The sequence below is a fragment of the Fundulus heteroclitus genome, unplaced genomic scaffold (genome assembly GCF_011125445.2).
Source record: "Fundulus heteroclitus isolate FHET01 unplaced genomic scaffold, MU-UCD_Fhet_4.1 scaffold_107, whole genome shotgun sequence".
NCBI lineage: Eukaryota > Metazoa > Chordata > Actinopteri > Cyprinodontiformes > Fundulidae > Fundulus > Fundulus heteroclitus.
Genome location: NW_023396520.1, coordinates 368114 through 387868, shown reverse-complemented (window position 1 = coordinate 387868; position 19755 = coordinate 368114). Strand labels below are relative to the sequence as shown.

At 40.4% G+C, this 19755-nt stretch overlaps 1 protein-coding gene across 2 annotated transcripts in view; it reads right to left on the bottom strand.

Moving 5' to 3' along the window:
- Positions 1-399: 399 nt before the first annotated feature.
- Positions 400-19755, bottom strand: part of LOC105918929 (solute carrier family 12 member 2) — a 130330-nt gene continuing 110974 nt past the window's right edge. For both annotated transcript variants that reach the window (XM_012854117.3, XM_021311492.2), the window contains 5 exons: positions 17506-17617; positions 7570-7656; positions 6322-6457; positions 5817-5884; positions 400-3639 (listed from right to left, as the gene is read on the bottom strand). In XM_012854117.3, coding sequence (XP_012709571.2) covers positions 3504-3639; positions 5817-5884; positions 6322-6457; positions 7570-7656; positions 17506-17617 — 539 coding nt within the window. In that variant the 3' untranslated portion in view covers positions 400-3503. The remainder of the gene's footprint in view (positions 3640-5816; positions 5885-6321; positions 6458-7569; positions 7657-17505; positions 17618-19755) is intronic.

Sequence of the window (19755 nt, the reverse complement as noted above, 5' to 3'; positions counted from 1 at the left end):
GGTTGGACAACAGATCTGGAGTGAAAGGTAAAATGTTGCTGCCTAAGAAAGAAAAATAGGGAATTGTGATTTCAGAAATGCTGCCTTAGTTCTGAAATGTCCACGAATGACTTCTGATTTGTGGAACAGCATGTTAGAATACTGATACTTCACAGCCTACCGTAAAAAATATTCAATCGATAGGCACAAACACTAATTTGTTGTAAAACGTATGTTTTGATAATTATGCGACAAAGATTTCCTACAGGTCAGGTTGATAGATATAGTATGTATATATACTGAATATATACTGTATATATATATATATATATATATATATATATATATATATATATATATATATATATATATATATATATATATATATATATATATATATATATATATATATATAATTTATTTTTTCTTCTCCCTAACATACAGAGTAATGCGTTTGCTTTCTTCAGTGTTGCTCCGTAACAAAAGGGAGGGTGAAGGCTTCATCGTAAGACAATGAACATAGGCCATGCCTTTATTTGGTTTAGTACACAAAAGTGCCTTTTACTGTGAAAGCTCAGAGTTCATCTGTTTGACTCCAACCTAAAATAAAAGTACTGCTGGTTCTGTGCATACATTAAGTTCTCCTGGTTCATATTGAAGAATTCGGAGGACATTTCTAGGATTCACCTTGAGCAACTTGAAACAACTGGAACTATGTATGAGCTGCCTGGGCTGGGGAATTATATTATTTATCATTATTTGGGGGAAATGACAGTGAGAAGAACTGGGATTAATGTCATGGGTGAACTCTAATTCATTGTGTGCAAAAAGGACAGTATACTTGGAATTGTTACCTTTGCTGTTTTGAACCATTGGTTCCATAACATCAATCAATCAATATCTATCCATTTAAGGTTTAAATTAAATTATTTTGTGGACTACAACTGGACTATACAATGCAGCTGGTTTACTTAAGTACCTATTTAATACTTGGGTAAGTTGGATTTTTAGTAGTATAGTTTGTGGGTATCTGAATGAAGGGACATTTTTAATTTTAACAGTAACTACTACTAAATATAGCAATACAACCTGAAGTCCATATCACCCATCCTAAGTAGCCACATCTGTTTATGAACATGTCTGATTTGTACAGGAACAAATTCTGAATGGTCTAGATGGCTCTTACTTTGGGAAATGTTTCACTTGGCCAACCTTAGTGTGCTTCCTCCACACACCTGAAAGAAGTCCCCCCCAAACATTAGGGTGGAACTGTCTTTAACTGGGTCTTCAAAGAAGGAAAGACTTTCAGTTAGCAACCCGCTGCACAGTACAAATGCCAGAACAATGCATCTGTGCAGGAGAAGCACAGAGGGGCGACTGATGAAGGGAGAAAGCTCTCTGCTTACTGCAGAGCAACATGAGAATGACAAACAAAACCAATCTACAAACTAAGAACCTGGAGTTCATCAGAATACAGTACATTCCACTATCCTAAGCGTTGTTTGACATTCTTCATCATAAATTGCATACAAATCATATGGAAGCAACAAGGTGATGGCCAAACTTGTTTAACAAGAGAACAAAAGCGGAAGACTAAATAAAAATAACAAAATTTAACTTCATTGTTCAGACGTATAGCTGTTCCTCATCTAAAACCACAATGATTAGCAAAAATAGGAGCGATCCTTTTGAATTGCTCCTATGTAGACCTACACAACCTGCACGGCCACACTGACGTGTAAATCAAATTGACTCATTTCCTTTGGGTCAACCATTTATTCATTGGGATTTGAGCTGACAGGTATGTCATCTATCCTAGTTTGACAGCAGAAGCGCATCATTAGTTCTACACTTATTCACATTTAATGATTGTTTCAGCAATAGGTGTAAATGTGTCTCCAGCTGTGTGCATTTTGTAAGTGAAAACCTTTAAAAATCAACAACTTTACTTCTCCAAACATAAATTACAGTTCTATTCTAGATTTGTGTGATTTTACACACATTATCAGAGTGGGAAAGTTTCTATATGGCTTTAAATGGAATCATGGCACTCCTGCTTCGAGCCAATTAAGGATGTGACGGAGGTTCCTATAGAACGAATCAAGGCTCCTCTGCACAGAAAACAGCAGGACTGTGACTTCGACTCACAACTCATATGCATAGAGTTCTATCTTCATGCATCCAAGACACATTCTGAATGTACAGGTGTGAACATTTCACACATATGTAGATTCTATGAGAATGGGATGCCAACAGTCCACAGTGCAGATTAATGGCAAAGAAGGAGTTAGTAAAGCAGACATAAGCGTATAGATCAGTAGCAAGTATTACAGTCAACTGACAAATTCACTTCAGCAGCAATGTGCAGCAAAAACAGACCAGAGCACACCCGATTCAGACAGACTACAGATGCATTTATTAAAAGCTCAGACTTGAGAAAATCCCACAGCCGGCATGGCTTTGGAGAACGGGAAACCATGGTTTGGACATTTAAGGCAAGATTTGAATTGGGTTGTTGAGGAGAGTAGTGTCTTTAGAGGGGAAGGACAGAACAAAGACTGCTCAGAACAACACTCAGTGTAGTCAACCAGTAGGTTCAACCCAAAAAGGCTAATTCAACATTAGATTCACATCTTTGCAAACTAACAGCATGTTTCTTTTAAAACCAAATACAATCTCATTCAGGCACTGTGCCCAAAGAGTTTAATGTGTCTAGTAACAGGCTATTGAAAATGATCAACAGCTTTCCAATGGAAGACCAACAAAGCTCTGAACCATAACAGATTAGAAGAACTAAGAAAATGACAGAAAGGCTTCATGCAATCAAGTGGAAATCTTCACTGAAGTCCAGCAATCAACTCCCATAACTAAATTGAAGTAAGAAGGAATCATAATAAAACACATTCAAATGATTACTTAATGTCCACCAATATTATAGGTTATATTGTCAATCTGATTAGAGATTAGAATTACTTGATCAGATCCAACCAAAAGGCACATCTGTAAGGCTTTAGGTGTTGCAAAGCATCCTGTGGTTCTCTCCAATATTTAAACAAAATAAAAACTAGGTGATTATTGCTGCAACAGACATGACAAGTCATCCTAATAACTTCCAAAGAGATTCCATATCATGAGAACAAAGTAAAAATGTTGTGCATGCCTGCTTTAGAGCCTGAGAGAAAGAAATTTCAACAGAAATGACAATTCATTTTTGCACAAAATTCGAAAAAACTAAAGCTACAAGAAAAAAGGGCATTTTTGAATAAATAGTAAAGAAGAGAGCCAAGAGGGCAACCTTAGCAGTACCTCCCTGACCCTGACATTCCTTTTTCAAATAAAGATTCTTTAAGTATCTCAACCAGTATCGCTTCCTTTCATATATCATTGATGTGTTCTACAGTCTCTGGAGTGTGATGGTGCACCTTTCACTTTGGGCTTTAACTGGGACATGTGTGTGGCTTTGCTTCCAGTCGCAGAGGTGAATGTGAGACTTATAAATACAGGTTTTTTCCCCTGTGCTAGGACTAAGAGTAGAAAGTGAGGACGCTCTGGTGGTTGCCACGCACGAAGAGGATGGGAGGCAGGTCCTTGGACAGCACCTCCATCCACGCCATGTAGAGGGCACTCGAGACTGCACCCTTCCGAGCTAAAGGCAGGCTCCTGGAGAGAGGAACAAGACTTTTGATTAACATCCCAACACAGTTGTCCAAATTTTTTAGCCTTTCAACTCTTTGAACATTACTGACAGTTTGCCATGCATTTCAACATTATGTCTGATCAAATTCACCCTCTTCAATTAAATGCATATCAAAACACTAATAGTAGGCATTTGTTATCTAAGTCCAGAGCAGAGGTCAGCCTCAGAGAGCAAACTGACCCTGAATGTAGGTTACCATCCCAAACATCTGCCTTCCTTTATGATGCCCACTGGAGAGGGCAGCAGAATTTAAACCGTCCCTGTAAGTTCTCCTATCAGTGGAGGAAGAACAGCGTTTTCCTGCAGGAACTGAGGCTGATCCAGGTTTATACAGCAGAACCTAAATTTCATCCATTGCTTTTAACACATTGCAGCCATTTTATCTGCATCAGGAAAACTGCTCAGTCAATATTATCTTTCATGTATCTGAAATATTCTACAAATGGAGACATCTCAAGTTTCACCATTCCCATATCTAATAGAGAAAACAAAAAGTAGGACTAAATCTAACTTATACCACAGAGACAGTAGCTATATTTACATGCACACAATCAGTTAATCCGATCATAATGTGTGCATATATCTATTTATTCAGAATAGAACCACTGACGTGCAATTATCAAATACCCTCTCTCCTCCAAAAAAACCCCCAAAAAAACACAGAACTACCATATTTTTTGGTCCATAAGGTGCACCGAGTTTTACCCTTCATAGTTGAGCTTACTGTTGCCTACATTTCTTGTGTCAAATTCCTGCAATTCCCACACTTTCTGACAGTGGGACGGAGCAGCGGACCGGATGGTAAAATTTGTGATTAGCTAGCTGAGCACAAAGAGCTGTTTCTTTTGCAGCAGGCTCCCACCGCACACCTGTCAGTGAGAACAGAGAGGAACTGTGATGCCGCGTGTCCTTGCGACCGTCTGCTTGGAGTAGCTCAGTGTACCAAGCTTGGTGTCACATATAAAACAGTTTGATGTAAAGACTTCTTGTGGCCAAGAAGTTTATAGTGTGATACCGCGCATACAGATGCATGCAGAGTAAAAATTTTACGACGGCATACGCGGTGTCCGCGCAGAGTCCGCCTCAAGTACGTGCGGACCTCCGCGGAGTGAACTACGCCAGAATATGTGGGGGCCTTTAACTTGAATACACTTCTAGTTTTGACATTAGTCAGGCGGTCTTGTAGACAGCTCAGGGGTCTGATCAGGTAGTGACACAGTATACCGTAATGCTCCAAATATACATTGAGCAGAGCGGCTCATTTGCTTACCAAAGTCGTACTTACACATTTTAACAGATTTTTGAATGCACTGTATAACATAAAATCGGTCAGTAATCATATATAAGGCGCACCATAAACTTTTGAGAAAAATTTAGGATTTTAAGTGCGCCTTATAGTCCAAAAATTATGGTAATTCCGTGTTTGCTAAACAACAAAAAATTGTAAACAAAGCAGTATTAAACAAGTTTGCTTGTCTTCTGAGTTCCCAGGCTGGACTTGCACAATGTTCTACTTATGTGTTGTGCTATCAAGCCATGGGCAAAGAACAAATGAAACAGGATTTTTACAGGTACCAGGATCTGTCCCCTCAGCAGGGTGCCATCAGATATAAAGCTTTTCTCCCACAGACAATCGTTCTCAGTCCCGTCACTTCTGCCTGGGGTGACAAAGGGGGGATTTCTCTTCGTCCAGAGGACCTGACCAGGCTTGGAGAACTGCCGGCTGATCGAAGCTAAGTATGCAGTCTGACTTCTGCGTAACCAGATGCCGAAGTGACAGAATCCATCTATACCAGCCTTGTTTTGTTTTCTCAGCTGTTGCAGAAAACTGACTACAGACAGCCTGGAGTGGCCTCCGAAGGAGCCGACACAGGACCCTTTTCACCGAAGCTGGGATCAAAAACTGAGGTGAGGTTGCCCGCTGCAGGGCTGAGTTTTGCATGCTGGGGACTCGACTACGATTCGGAGCTGCCTGCTCCAACCGCGTTTCGGCTAGCCAAGAGCTGCATGCCCGCTGCTGAAATAACCAACATTTTCTTGGAGTACTGACCTCCGTCCCAGCTCAAGAACACGCTGAACTTCATTAATTGCTATTACAATCAAGACAATAAATCTCTGCGGTGGATACACAACAGCTTACATGACGATGAGGTTGGCTGTGGCAGAGTGTTCCTTCAGCAGCTCGTTGAGCCTGATCTGACGGTTGGTCTGGGAAACAAACAGAACAGAGAGTTAGACCCAAACATGCTGCAGATCTAGGCTGAACACCAGGTCACACCCAGACTGGGCACTGACACGGATCCTGGGTGAGGAGATCATCCGTGGACAGGGTTGTGTTTAATCAAAATTGGATTAAAATTAAGCACATTGATAGTGGACTAGACTGAAGGACCCCCTACAGACCTGGCTCAACACAAAGCTGCAAATAAAAATCACTGGATTTTTTCATTTTTCCCCATAAAATAAAAACACTAAATAAAATATTTTTCTTAGACCCTTTCAGTAAGTGGATTACCAGGATGTTTTCTAGGTGAGTTACCTCACTACTGTCGTGCTGGTTTTGATCAGATTCTGTGCTAATTGCATAAGCTGTGGTCACTGTACCAAAGGGTAATCTGTGCTAATGCGAGTGAAGGTGTGCAGACCTTGGCGCGGTACAGTTCCAGCTCGTTGTCTGTGATTCTCCATGGTTCACTGTTTTTCAACCTTTCAGCTGCCTCCAACTCCATGTTGTCTTCCTTCAGCCGGTACGGCTCAACCATCTCCTCAAAGGCTGCCACACTGTGTCACAAAAGAGGCTTCATCATTAACAATATGACAATGGGTGCAGACATCCATGTTCAGTCACATTTACCTGAATGTGACAAGGGTAGACTAAAAGTCCCACTGGTTTGTGTATGTGTTTGGATGGGATTTATGAGCAGTGTTGATAAATTAGCAACCATGTCAACAAACATACAGATTAGACACAAAACCAATCCGAAACGTTTTGTTGACCCTAAAGACAAAATTAGAATGACAGCTAGAGGAAAAGCTAACGTTTGGCTCTTTAAAAAGCAAGGAATAGTTTAGGTCGAAGACTTTTAGAATTATAATTCTGGAAGATCCAACGATATGTTTAAGTCTGTGTTGTCAAAATGCCCCTATGTTGGTATCTAATAATGTATATTCACCACTAGAGGGCAGCAGTGAACCAAACATTTAGTTCACTTCTGCTGTTGTCTTTTCTGGTACACTGAATTTTGGATTTTCGTCATCTATAAATCATAATCATCAAAATGACAGGAAAAAAAGGCTTTGTATGAGTTTCACTTTCTGGAATGACTGACCACATTTTTATCCTTTTTTTTCAGTCTGACACATGCAAAGAGAAAAACTACATTGTGTTTAAATGAATGACAAATATCTAAAGAAAAAATAAATCAGAACAACTGTTCCCAGTTTTCAGACAAAAGTGCTCCGTGCTATTTGTGAAGTAGTGACCTGAATGGGACTACAATAATCAAAATAATTACATTCCAAATGTGCAAAAGTGTATCTGCTGGTGAGACTACTGATCAACCAACATCAAGCTTAGTTAAACTCGTGTTGGTGTGGCGTTTATTGCAGCCCTGTTTATCTCGGTGTCAACCAGAAGCTTTTGAAATATCGAGGATCCTCCAGAAAACAAAAAATGATTTCTGAAGAAGCTCCAAACCATTTCAGAAAGGAAACACTTTGCTTCATTTGGAACAGATTCCCACTGATTTCGGTTGCAAATATTTTAGAAAATGTTACATGAATTAAACTTGACTTCAGAAGTGACCCAGTCAAGTGGTTGTAATGTTCTGGGGTGGTGGTGGGTAAACTAGTGACTTTAGTGACAGAAGCTGTGATTCTGCTAGAGAACTTACTGCTCCTTCTTGGGCTTGGTGTTGATGTCCCCAAGCACAGTGATGTCGGAGAAGTCTATTCTGAACTTGCTCAGTAGAGTTGCCATCCTGAACAAAAAGTAATAAAAAGTAATACACAGAAGTCAAAGAGCTGTGTTAGACAAAGTTACTCAGAGGCATGGTTTCTGCTTCAAATAAGAACTTTGCTGAAGGCAGGTGCAGCGAGTTCTGCTTGGAGCTGCTCCCGATTAATTTCCTTCTGTATCAACTTCAAAGCAGCAGAGTGCCTGATGGCGTTTCCCCTCCTGTACACGTCCCAGGCCCATTGTGTTAGTGTGTCTCTGAAATCAACAACTATTAATGTATTTCTTGAATATTTCCAAGATTTTCCAATGACAGCGGCCCTAGAGTCATTACAACGGTCTATAGCTCTGCTTGGCTTTTTCAAAGGTTTTGAGGTAAAGCTGCAGGAAACCCTCTGTGCTAAACAAGCATGGTAGCAATCTATAGAAACACTCCAACTGGTAGGGAAGAAAGATTAAAAAGACAACCATGTTCTGCTGGGGCATATAAATGAGATGAGGAGTGTTTTTTAGGATCACCAGAAAGAAAATGCTGCATCATTCAAGCATTCACCCCGTATCTTTCTGAATGACTGATGGAAGCAAAACAAATATTTTCAAGTCCTCAGAAAGTGTTGCATGGTAGTAAAACATAAAAATTCAGTTTAACGTCATGTGATGTAATGCCGTAAAAGCAAACAGTAAGTGGAGGAGAAACAGCAAAGTGCTGAGTGTTTGTTAAATGAGGCTGTTTGAAATCCTCTGTGTCGAACTGAGAAGTACAAAGTGCACCCTGTATTGTGCAGATCAAAGCCTGCATTGCTACTGTAGCACCCAGCTAATTTTAGCCAACAAAAGGAAGTGGGAGACAGCTGGAAGAACTATGGCACACTGGAAGTGGGAGTGTACACCAGATAACACAAGGGTCATCTTTGCAGTGAAAAAAAAAAACATCAAAGCACCAAGGTTTTGCAAATATCTATGAAGCCTGGTTTAATTTTAATAGTTGTTTTGCTTCCAAATGTTTCCAACAGCCTGGTGGTGGCAGAGTGGAAATCTGCTCTGTCAGGTTACAGACTAAGTTTCCAATCTGTGCCCAGCTTGGTGAAGGATTCAGAAATTTGAATTCCTTGATCTAGTCCTAAAACACGATTCCTTTAAAATCCATGAACAACTGAACAAAAGTGAGTGCCCATTCCTGTACACATGGCCAGCGAACCTGAGCACAGCTGCCCCACTAAACCATCGTTTAGAGGGAACAGGTATTGACTTCAGGGATATAATAAAAAGTTTATATAAGCACAGGATGTGACCCTACTGGAAAGAATCAACACACTTCATTTCAGCATAACACAAACACTGGAACCTGGAATAGTGTTAATGCTCTACATTTATTTGCAGGTACTGTTCTCCAACCCTGAAAACTTGTCTCCATCAGCCTCAAGTACTCACAAAACTAAACCTTCTCTGCAACATCCGTCTCACAAACATTACAGCTACCTACTCTTTCAAATTATTTTAAACTTTAAGGGGGAACAGAAAATAATCAGAAGCCAAGATGTCAGCACACAGACATTAAATCTTGGCATCCAGTAATCAGAAAGACAGTTTTGTCAATCTCTTAAAGATTAAACAATAGGTCGGTGCTGTATTAGAGCACTCTGTCAGTCACTGATAAGACAGTTATGTTTGATTCTTAGCATAAAAAAGGAAATTGGCCTTCTTGGTGAATCCCTGGTGGCTGTTATGAAGCAATCCAGAGAAGGCCAACCCTAGCAGAGACAGGATATTCCCAGGATGTGTTGCCCTTTCAAACACGGCTGCTTTAATGCCTCAGCTTCTGGCTTGGTCTAAAAATACTATTCTAAACAATCAAGACTGCTTTTGACACTAGATCTCTTTCCTTCCTCCTAGGCATACGGTGGCCATTTTAACGTTTTAACACCAACCAGCTACAGGGTTTATACAGGAATGAGTAACTAATTTAATGCTTTTTAATGATCTTTTAATGCTCTTAGAAATAATTTTAATGCCATCAACAAGTACCTGACTCTCCTATATCTATTTACAGGGGTTGGACAACGAAACTGAAACACCTGGTTTTAGACCACAATTATTTATTAGTATGGTGTAGGGCCTCATTTTGCGGCCAATACAGCGTCAATTCGTCTTGGGAATGACATATACAAGTCCTGCACAGTGGCCAGAGGGATTTTAAGCCATTCTTGTTGCAGGATAGTTGCCAGGTCACCACGTGATGCTGGTGGAGGAAAATGTTTCCTGACTCGCTCCTCCAAAACACCCCAAAGTGGCTCAATAATATTTAGATCTTGTAACTGTGCAGGCCATGGGAGATGTTCAACTTCACTTTCATGGTCATCAAACCAGTCTTTCACCAGTCTTGCTGTGTGTATTGGTGCATTGTCATCCTGATAAACGGCACCTCCTTCAGGATACAATGTTTGAACCATTGGATGCATATGGTCCTCCAAAATGGTTCAGTACTCCTTGGCAGTGACGCGCCCATCTAGCACAAGTATGGGGCCAAGGGAATGCCATGATATGGCAGCCCAAACTATCCCTGATCCACCCCCATGCTTCACTCTGGGCATGCAACAGTCTGGGTGGTACGCTTCTTTGGGGCTTCTCCACACCGTAACTCTCTCGGATGTGGTGAAAACAGTAAAGGTGGACTCATCAGAGAACAATACATGTTTCAAATTGTCCACAGCCCAAGATTTGCGCTCCTTGCACCATTGAAACCGACGTTTGGCATTGGCACGAGTGACCAAAGGTTTGGCTATAGCGTGGATATTGACCCTGTGGAGCTCCCGACGGACAGTTTTGGTGGAAACAGGAGAGTTGAGGTGCACATTTAATTCTCCCGTGATTTGGGAAGCCGTGGTTTTATGTTTTTTGGATACAATCCGGGTTAGCACCCGAACATCCCTTTCAGACAGCTTTATCTTGAGTCCACAGTTAATCCTGTTGGATGTGGTTCGTCCTTCTTGGTGGTATGCTGACATTACCCTGGATACCGTGGCTCTTGATACATCAAAAAGACTTGCTGTCTTGGTCACAGATGTGCCAGCAAGTCGTGCACCAACAATTTGTCCTCTTTTGAACTCTGGAATGTCACCCATAATGTTGTGTGCATTGCAATATTTTGAGCAAAACTGTGCTCTTACCCTGCTAATTGGACCCTCACACTCTGCTCTTATTGGTTCAATGTGCAATTAATGAAGATTGGCCACCAGGCTGGTCCAATTTAGCCATGTAACCTCCCACACTAAAATGAGAGGTGTTTCAGTTTCATTGTCCAACCCCTGTATCTATCATATATATGTGTGTGTGTATTTAGGAGAGCCATGGGTACTTGTTGATGGCTGTGTTCAGACACCAGAGCACCACCGCATGCAGTGTTGCATTGGATCCAAATGTTGTTCGAAGACCGTCTGATTTCCCGACGTTAGTGGCGGTAGAGCTTGCTCCAGCTGCTGTGCTGTTAGTGCTGGTTGCGGTAGGTACTGCGGACATGACTGCGTTGGTTACAGAAAAGTAACATGACATTATTAACTGTTGTCTGCCCCTTGCAGCTGATCTGTGGCTGTCCAGCAGTGGTGTAGTGAATCAATGTTTGCCCTTTTAGACGCAGCACAGAAAAATGCCGTTTTAGAAACAATGACATGTAGCACTGCTCTATTTAGTTTAGCCAAAAATCCATCAGTAGTGTTTACTCATTTTAGCCTAAAATATTTAGATTAAAATATTTCCTTGATCTACTACGTGAGGTGTGAAAATACTGTTGTCTCTTTTTTAAAGATTTTTTCCAGCTTCTGGCAGGTAATGTAAACTTTTCTTTGGTTTATATTGAAGGAATTCCTACACTATATCCAGAATAAACATTTCATTACTTTACTGTAGGTTTTTCAATATAGACCTAGATGATGAGGCATATGGAAAATCCTGAATTGAATGAGAATCTATAGAAAGAGATAAAGGTATTGACGAGGAGACCATCAAAACCCGATTCACTTTGTCTTTGCAAATCATGAATTATCAAATATACCAGTTGAAACACCCAAAGAAGTGTTGATCCTGTTGATTTAGACCCCTTGGCAATGAATGTTTAGCCCCAATTTATAAACACCAATTTAAAAATGGACGGTGATTTTAAACTTAACTGAGGTCCTTGTTTGACTGTCAAGAAATTTTATCATTTAAGGAACAAAGCAAAAGGTAAAACCTATTCTTTCAAAGCAAAAATATGGAAACACTACTCCAAGCCTTCACTTCATCATGGCTGGATTAGTGTAATTCTCCATCTCTGAATCGGTCAGTCCTCACTCAAATGTCTGTAGCTGGTTCAAATGCTGCTGCACACCTATTAATGGAAAAACATAAACAGAGCACATTACCCCATCCTGGCCTCCCTTCACTGGTTGCCCGTTTATCTTAGAGTTCAGTTTAAAGAACTTCGATTTGTTTTTAAGCTTTTAAACAGCTTTGCTCACCTTACTTAAATGAGCTTCTTCTTCACTTGTACAACCCTGCTTGCTCATTCACGTCTGCTGACCAACTGCTCATGGTCATTCACAGTTCTGAGCAGAAGCTTAGAGGGAACAGGGCCTTCTCTATTGGGCCCCCCTAAGTTATAGAACTACTTACATTTGTACATTTGACAGGCACCTCTGCTTTCCAGTTTTAAAACCTGTCTTAAAAGCCATTTTTACTCATTGGACTTCAACCTTACTGAGATTTTATCTTTCTCAACTTTTCTTGGTACTTGTATTTGTGCTGTGCCGACTAGTTCTTTATTTAAAAATTATTATTATTATTATTATTATTATTATTATTATTATTATTATTATTATTATTAGTATTATTATTATTATTATTATTATTAATTGTTGAGTCTTTACCCAAGTCATTTTATAAGATGTTATTTCGTTTTACCTCGTGTTAAACTGCTCTTTAAATAATGATGACAATGATGATGATTATGATCACAAGAAACTTTTGCATCACCTCCCAGAAGCTGGAAAAAAAAGAGACAAAAACATTTTTTACACCTCACTTAGTAACTAAAGGAATTATTTTAGACTAAATATTTTAGGCTAAAATATTAAACTGTTTATTGGTTGTTGTTTTTTCTTCAATCCCACCGTTATGTTTGGTAATTTCTGCCAAAAGCTACAGTGTTTTGATTTAATCCATCTGAATGCAGTATTTGCAAGCCATACTCTGATTGGATGGAAAGAAACGTGAGCAGAGAAACAGTCGAGCGAGGGCACAGCTGGTGTTGAGCGTGGAAGGAGCAGGTTGAGCAGACACGGAACTGAGCACAAGGATAGTGGGTTTAGTAGATTTGAGCGCGCGCCGAAAAGGTTTTGAGCAAGCGCGTGTGATGTTTAAATGCTGCATACTTGTCTCACTGCCTGCTTAAACAAGAGGCACAAATATCGCTCCAGAAGTAGGTATACGTAATTCTGACTGAAAAATAAGTGGGTATACGCCGCATACCCACGTATACCCTGGACTACACTACTGGCTGTCCAACTTCATGTGAGATCATGAAGCATTGACACCCATTGTGCAAAGCTTAATTTTGTTTTACAAACACGGCATCTTTACCGTGGGCAGGCTGCAGCCAAGTCCCGAATTCCTCATTTTCCACCCACTTTTGTTTAAATTTGCATTATCTTATTCTCTAGCTTTTTATCCGCCTCAAGCTTCTTTTCCGAACATCATAAAAACATAAGGCAGGGGTCATCAACTATATTTGTCAGAGGGCCAGAATTTTACCAGACAATCTCCTTGGGTGCCGGACACTTAAATAAAAATTAAATTAAAAAAATCAAATTTTGGTATAACATTATGATGGATGATTATCGTTACTACTTTTTCCATTTCATTACAAAACTGAAGGCCTTTATGAGTCAGGTTCCTATCACCTATACCACAGACAACCACCAGGGGTGACAGATATTTTACCTCAACACAATTAAGTCAATTTTACTTATAGAGCACTTGAAAAACAAACACCGAGGAAGTGACAGGAGAGGGTCTCTTAACAGAGGTAAAATGGCACTCTCAAAGGCTATGAAACGCAAAGTTGATATTGAAAACAGGTCCTTCAATGATGACCGGACTGAACAGTACGCATTTATCATGCCAACCTTCCGCAATGCCTCACCAGTATGCCTAATTTGCAACAAAACTGTTGCTGTTGCAAAAGAATACAATCTGCGCCGTCACCACCACACTAAACATTCAAATTTTAAGATTTCATATCCTGAGCAGTCAGAGGCGCGTCAGAGAAAAATCGCCGTACTGAAATCTGCCTACTCCCACGCAAGTGGCATTATTACTTGAACTTTAACTAACAAGAGAGAGTAACGTGTGCATCCCTGCAGACTGCTTGGGTGCTTTGCAGACATAACCGGCCTTTCACTGAAAGTGAGGTTTTAAAGGAGTGCATGATCACCGTTCTGGAGGAACTTGCCCCCGACAAATCAATAGACAGAGTTATTGCATCTGTCAAACAAGTACCTCTATCTGCCTCAACTAATGCACCTTGTGTACACGTTTTGGCAGAGCAAGTTCAGCGAGCTGTCATTGACGGGGTCAAGGAAGCCAAATATATTTCGCTGGCTATTGATGAGTCCACTGACAACACGGATATCTCACAGTTGTGCGTTTTTGTCAGATACTATGATGGCAAAGATTTCCGAGAAGAGCTGCTGACATTGCTTCCACTCGAGGACAACACCACTGCTGACATCATCTTTGCAAAACTGGAGGATTTTTTTAAAAGCCATGGATTGTCCCTGGATAAAAATCAACCTGACAGTGACAGATGGTGCACCTGCCATGATAGGAAAAAATAAGGGTCTGGTGAGCAGAATAAAGACTGTCGCTCCAAAAACTAACGCACTCCATTGTATCATCCATCAAAGTGTGCTGTGTGCAAAGCTAAGTGGGGAGCTCAAAGAGGTGATGGAAAAAACAATGAAAATTATTAACCACATCACAACGCGGTGAAAATGCTGCAGTTAGACGAGGTAGCCATTTAGAGCGAGCTGGCTGAAACTCAGGCTGCTCTCAGTGGTGCTGAGAGCCTGAGCGCGTTTTGGATATCTTGTCCCGAGGTCTATGGCACATTGAAGACGCTGGCTATGTATGTGCTCACCATGTTCGGTTCAACCTACACCTGTGAGGCTGCGTTCCCCAAGATGAACTTGATTAAAACGCACGAGAGGAACCGTCTGTCAACCCAGTCTTTGGAGGACTGTTTGCGCATAAGTCTGACAGCGGCCAAGCCTGATGTGAAAAAGTTAGTGTCAGAGGGGAAATGTAACTTCAGCCATTGATTAATTAGTGTTATAGTAGTCCATTTCAGCCTTGTGATTATAGCCCACTTAACGTTTTATTTGCTGTGCGAACAATATTTGTAACCTGTTTTGTTCTGGTTCCAGGCTATTTATTTACCATGCTATTTTAAATTGTGCCAGATCGTTTTTTCCTCCTTTTTTAGTCCTTAGGAGTTTGCTAGTTCCAAGCATGTTGTTCAGACTTTGAAATAAAAAACAAATGTTAAGTAAGGGCATGAGGAAAAGTTATGTTTTAAAAAAAACTGTGTGAAACAATAAATACAAAACAGTGTAACGAGTCTTTCCTCATTTTGGGGTGTAGCCTAAATAGAGTCATAAATGGTGGTGATTACTGAGAAGAGACTCAGTTGTTGCTGCTTTTAGTTGCTCTAATAGTGTAGAATAAGCCTACATATTTTCTCTTTGATCCTCACAATTTTGGAATCCAGTCGTGGGCCGGATCGAACGGCTTGGCGGGCCGTATTCGGTAATACATCTGACAAAACTGTTTTTATGAACATATATATATACAGTTGTGTTGAAATAATAGTGCCTCAACAGCAGCAAGAAAATCACTGGTGTTATTAACATTTCAAACTCTATACCCCAGATAAGTTTCTGGGGGGTAAAATAAAGGTATAGAAAACCAACAAACCCAACAGGACAGCCATGCATACTGTGGATTCTGTGAAATTGAATGATTAACTGAAAAGGGTGTGTTCAAAAAAATAGCAGTGGTGAGTTCAATTAGAGAGGGCATCAATTAGGGAGGGTATTCTGGGAAAAAAGGGTGTTAACAGGTGATCCGTATTTAAGGATCAAGACAACTGGCATGCTGGCTGTGCATTTGTCCTGAAAAAACAAGGAAAATGGGTCGTTCAAAACACTGTTCTGAAGATGAGCGTTTCCTAATAAAAAAATTGATTAAAGAAGGGAAAACATACAAAGAGGTGCAGAAAATCATTGGCTGTTCAGCTAAAATGATCTCAAATGCCCTGAAATGGGAGCAAAAAAATGAAAAACGAGGAAGAAAAGAAAGACAACCCCTCGAATGGACAGAAGAATAGCCAAACTGGCGAAGACTCAGCCAATGATGGGATCCAAGAGGATCAAGCAAGACCTTCAGTTGACAGTGAGTACTGTGACAATCAGAAGACGTCTTACTGAGGTTAACCTTCCAGCAAGAAGCCCCCGCAAAGTCCCACTGCTGAGAAAAAGACATGTGCAGAAGCGTTTACAATTTGCCAAAGAGCACATTGACTGGCCTGAAAAGAAATGGCATAATATCTTGTGGACAGATGAAAGCAAGATTGTTCTTTTTGGGTCTAAGGGTCACAGGCAGTATGTCAGACGCCCTGCAAACACAGAATTCAAGCCACAGTACTCACTGAAGACCATTAAGCATGGTGGTGCAAGCATCATGATATGGGGATGTTTTTCATACTATGGTGTTGGTCCGATTCACCGCATACAAGGGATCATGGATCAGTTCCAGTACATCAGGATCCTGGAAGAGGTCATGCTGCCATATGCTGAGGAGGAAATGCCTTTGAGGTGGACCTTTCAACAGGATAATGACCCCAAACACACCAGCAAGCGAGCAAAAGCATGGTTCCAGATGAACAAGATTCAACTGATGGAGTGGCCAGCACAATCCCTGGACCTTAATCCCATTGAAAACTTGTGGGCTGACATAAAAAGTGCAGTGCATGAGGCAAAACCAAGAAACGCTGAGGAATTGTGGAATACAGTGCAATTATCCTGGGCTGCAATACCTGTGGAACGATGCCAGAAGTTGGTTGACTCCATGCACCACAGATGTGAAGCAGTCATCAGAAACCGTGGTTTTGCAACAAAATATTAGTTTAGGATACTCAGCTAGGTTCACTTATCAAGAATTTCTTTGTTTGTACAGTACATTTTTGAGTTTCCAAGGAAAGATGGCAACACTGCTATTCTTTTGAACATGCCATTTCTTACTTTATTTGAAATATTATTATTATTATTTAAGTTTTGATGACTTTGCGCAATTGTTTTGCTTTGGAATAGAATGTACTGTGTCCCCAATGTATCTGTGTTCATTAAAGTACAATTTCTTTGAAGAATTTTGACATTTACTCATTTTTCTAAAGGCACTGCTATTATTTCGAACACAACTGTATATATTTTTTTAGAAAAAAATAAGCCATTTTAAATGCCACTGATAATCACATTTAATGAGTTTTAATGCCAATTAAATTAAATAAAAAAATAATAATTTTATGACTGTTAATGATTTTTAATGACCCGCGGAAACCCTGAGCTAGTTTTGGCAACATTAAAACATTTAGAGTTGCAGACAGCATTTAGTGTGTTTGTTTCTCTGGAGATATGCAGCAACAGAGGTGGATATATCAACGTTACATCACCAACATTAGTAATAAATCTTGAAGCCCAAATGGCATCCATTGCTTTTCAGCTATTTCAGTGCACAATAATTACATGGAATGAATGGAAGGATATGAAGTGTTGTCAAGCCTTACGCTCTGCGGTCATGATCAATGCGGTTGATCTTGCCTCCAATGAAAACACGGATCTTGCACTCCTTCCACCTCTTCTTGTTAGTCAGTAGGTAGGGGATCAACAGAGTCAGACCTGATGCAAGAAAAGCAAACAACTGCTTAGCACACACATACAGTCACATCATAGCCTTGCATATAGACAATATACTGAAACAAAAATAGCCATCTGAGTGTAGCCAACATCTCATTCTTAATATTTTAATTTATATAGGACAATTTGAGAGAAATGTCTCATGTCCTTTGATCCATTCAGGAGATGGGATTATTTTGCTGGTTCAATATAGGCTGGAACTGAAAGTTTAATTAGAAAACAGAAATCAATCTTTATCCATAGGTTCTAACAGATTGGTCTCTGTGTCACATCTTAGGCTACATTTAAACAACAAATTAGGATGTATATATGTATTGTATTCATATATACATTTAAAGTTTACATTCTTTGTGTTATAGATTTATAGTTTTCAACGATTAAATGTTACCTCTATCTCGACACTGTATAACCAAGAGCCCAAAATTGCCAAAAACACAATAATACAGAACTGAATTTGTTTGTGTTTTTCATTGAAATCTTCCGGCCCAGATCCTGTCAGTCCCATATGTGTCCGGTATACAACATGTACAGGTACACCACAAAACATTTAAATACCACAAAAAAGTGCAAGATTTATTTCCTGTCATCTCAGAGAGTGAAACACATTATATATAATCATTATACACAAAGTGATCTATTCCAAACCTTTGCTTGTTGTAACGTGAATGATTATGGCTACACATAATAAAAACCCAAAATTGGGTGTCTCAGAAAAGTATAATACTTTCAAAAAGTTAATTACTGGAAACTAATTAAATGGTCTCTCACTCTGGGTCAGTAGGCGACACCATCAGACTGCTGACTGGACAGATGTCGTCAACACCCTTCACAGGGAGGGGGAAGCCACTAAAGATTGTTGCTGAAAAAAGCTGTTGCTCAGAGCTCTGTGCCCATGCATATTAACAAAAAATAGAGTGGATAGAAGACGTGTGGTAAGAAGAGGTGCACTAGCAACCTGCAGTCTTCAGAGGATTGTCAAGCAAAATATATTCAGGAATTTGGGGGAGCTTCACAAGTAGTGGGCTGAGAAAAGGAACTGAACTGTTGCTTAACGATCCAAAGTCATGTTTTTGGATAAAAGTAAATTCTGCATTTCATTTTGAAATCAAGGTCACCGGGTCTAGAGGAAGAGTGGAGAGGCCCAGGATCCATGTTGCTTAAAGGGGAAGTCCGGTCAACAAGGAAAAATCAGGGGACCATTAGCTATAACTAAAACTAATACGTTTGTGGTTATTTAATGAACTTATCTTTAATCAATAAGAAAATAAAAACATAAATTGTCATCTGGATTACTGTGTATGGGGGCGGCCATTACTGCCCATATTCGGGCAGTAAGGGCCGTCTGACATCACATCCTGTGACGTGGAAAAGCGGAGCGGCGACAACATTTCTCCGCTCTTTCCAAGCAAAGTCAATAGGAGCCGTTCTACACGGCTGCGATCAGAAACAATTTTTTTGGATTTCCAGAGGACTTCACTACTGACATTCGCAAGAGCTATTGTTACAGCAACAATGCTCACGTGCATGGCCATTGGATGTTCCAACACAACTGGTAAAAGTAGAAAAAACATTGCTTATTTCAACTTTCTGATTCATGAGCCACCGGGTTTTAACCTGACTCAAGCCAGACGCATATCGCTCCGCCTAGCTCCACTCACATACATCTGGGACATCGCCCATAGAAAGTGATTTCTCCAACCAATTTTATGGTCTGGCCAATCAGGACGCAGGGCTGGAATTTTATAGATGTGACGTAGTGGAGACGCGACCATGACGTGACTGTTTTGATAGAAATGGCGGCTCGTCGAGGAAGCAAGCGTTAACATTGATGCTGCTATTTCTTCTGTGTTGTCCAATCTACCTAATATTGTTTCATTAAAAGAACATCAGAGAACGGCTCTGAAGGCTTTTGTTGGTGGAAACCATGTTTTCGCCCTTCTCCCGACCGGATTTGGCAAGTTTTGTTTTCCGGGGCGCGTCCGCATCCGCTGCAGATGCGCCCCGGAGCGGTTAGCGCGAACCATGTTAGGAGGCCTTTAGTCATCAACGCGGTCAGCCCGGAATCGACTCCGACCCGCGGCGCTTTGCCGCCTGTCTTTCCCCCTCTTCCTGTCAGCTCA